The sequence below is a fragment of the Aphanomyces invadans genome (genome assembly GCF_000520115.1).
Source record: "Aphanomyces invadans strain NJM9701 unplaced genomic scaffold supercont1.27, whole genome shotgun sequence".
NCBI classification, from domain to species: domain Eukaryota; phylum Oomycota; class Saprolegniomycetes; order Saprolegniales; family Verrucalvaceae; genus Aphanomyces; species Aphanomyces invadans.
In genome coordinates, this window is record NW_008580172.1 from 159,847 (window position 1) to 161,484 (window position 1,638).

Sequence of the window (1,638 nt, forward strand, 5' to 3'; positions counted from 1 at the left end):
GCAGACCAGCCTGTGACAACTCCTGGGGTGGCAATGCATCGAGCACTCCATCTGGTAGAGCTTTCTGATGAGTTCGACGATGATGAAGGCATGTGTTGCGCGACTCCGAGGTGGAAGAGTCGCCTGGATCGGATGACGGTGAACATGTACATGCCGTTCTGATGTCCAAGGTGGACGGCGCGGTGGCACAAGGCATGGATGAGACCGCCGTGGATGAGCTCCGAAACCTCTTGGTTGAGTTCCAAGATGTGTTTCGGTTGAAGTTTGGTCGAGACCCGCCGGTGAAGGTGGCGCCGCTGAAGGTGCACCTGAAGCCTGGTGCGGTTCCCGTGAAGTCTGGACTCCGCCGGTACCCTCCTACGCACCTGACATTCCAGGAGAAGCATGTGCGGGAGTTGGAATCGGCTGGTCTCGTGTATCGGAACACAAGGTCCCGATGGGCCGCCTTGGCCCATGCCTAACCTGGAAACGACGATGGGTGTGCTGAAGGACTCCAGAGTGTACTTCACGCTGGACTGGATGAAGGATTACTGGCAACTGCAGCTACATCCTGACTCCCAGGAGTACTACGCGTTCATGACTCCGATCGGTGCGGTGACTCCCACGCGAGTACTGATGGGTCAGTCTGATGCCGTGGCCTACTGCCAGGGTGTTGTAGACGAATTATTTGGGGACCTGCTGATGCACGGTGTCTTGGGTTGGTTAGTTCTCGGCTTGGCCTCGATGTCGACTGCACGTGCGAATGTGTGTGCAGTCGACTATGTGTGGAATGTGTGTGCAGCCGAGCAATGGTCCTGGTTTGCCAGGATGACAGGATTATGTTCCAGGGTCCTAGCGTCCGGATGCTGTACTGCATTTAGTGTGTAGTGAGGGGACGTCACTACTGACTGCGAAATGAGGGAGGTAGCTTGGTAATGAAGTCACTTTTGGATTTGTCATCGAGGTCGCTGTTGTGAACACGGCAAGCCGTCGGTTACGAGAACCGTCGCAAGACAACAAAGACTTCTTTAGTTGTCTTGGGACACGCTAGCGAGTGTGAGCATGGAGTTTACTACGATGGCTGCGCTGGAACGCGATCCCGATCGGGACGATCAGCGAGCCCTGCGGCCCGTGCACCGAGCATGGACCTTGCTGAAGACCACGGAAGGACGCGAAGCCAGACGCGGCGCGTCGGCTATTTCGGTCTCCCGAACATCGTCGCCAACCGGTGGCGGTCATTGAGGCGTGGCCGTATGCCCGTGCGACGTTTACGCCTTGTGTCTGGCCAGACGACTGGGACGAGCCCGGAAGCGACGGCAGACGAACCGAATGACGTGGATATGGGCCAGGATGATGTCGTTGTGCGTAACGCGCCTGCCCTACCGAAAAACCCGACGTTCAAGGGATCCACGAAAGAAGAACGTCGAGCGTTTATGGCCGCGTACAACCTGTACATCAGCCAGACGAACGCTTTGACTGCGAATGGTGTTCGGCCATAAACGCTCGACGTTCTTCTTTCGTGGGTCCCTTGAAAGAAGAACGTCGAGCGTTTATGGCCGCGTACAACCTGTACATCAGCCAGACGAACGCTTTGACTGCGAATGGTGTTCGGCCCTAGTGGCGCTCCTCTTGCCCGATTTCAATGAAGCAAAAGGCTCT

General features: G+C 56.5%; 2 protein-coding genes across 2 annotated transcripts; both read left to right on the forward strand.

The window, feature by feature from the left end:
* Nucleotides 1-161: 161 nt before the first annotated feature.
* H310_10595 (hypothetical protein) lies at nt 162-461 on the forward strand (the record flags this gene model as incomplete). Its single annotated transcript, XM_008877025.1, has 1 exon — nt 162-461. One exon carries the CDS (start codon nt 162-164, stop codon nt 459-461), a length of 300 nt encoding a protein of 99 aa, XP_008875247.1.
* Nucleotides 462-474: 13 nt separating this feature from the next.
* H310_10596 (hypothetical protein) lies at nt 475-1,478 on the forward strand (the record flags this gene model as incomplete). Its single annotated transcript, XM_008877026.1, has 3 exons — nt 475-589; nt 1,031-1,182; nt 1,269-1,478. 3 exons carry the CDS (start codon nt 475-477, stop codon nt 1,476-1,478), a joined length of 477 nt encoding a protein of 158 aa, XP_008875248.1.
* Nucleotides 1,479-1,638: the final 160 nt, after the last annotated feature.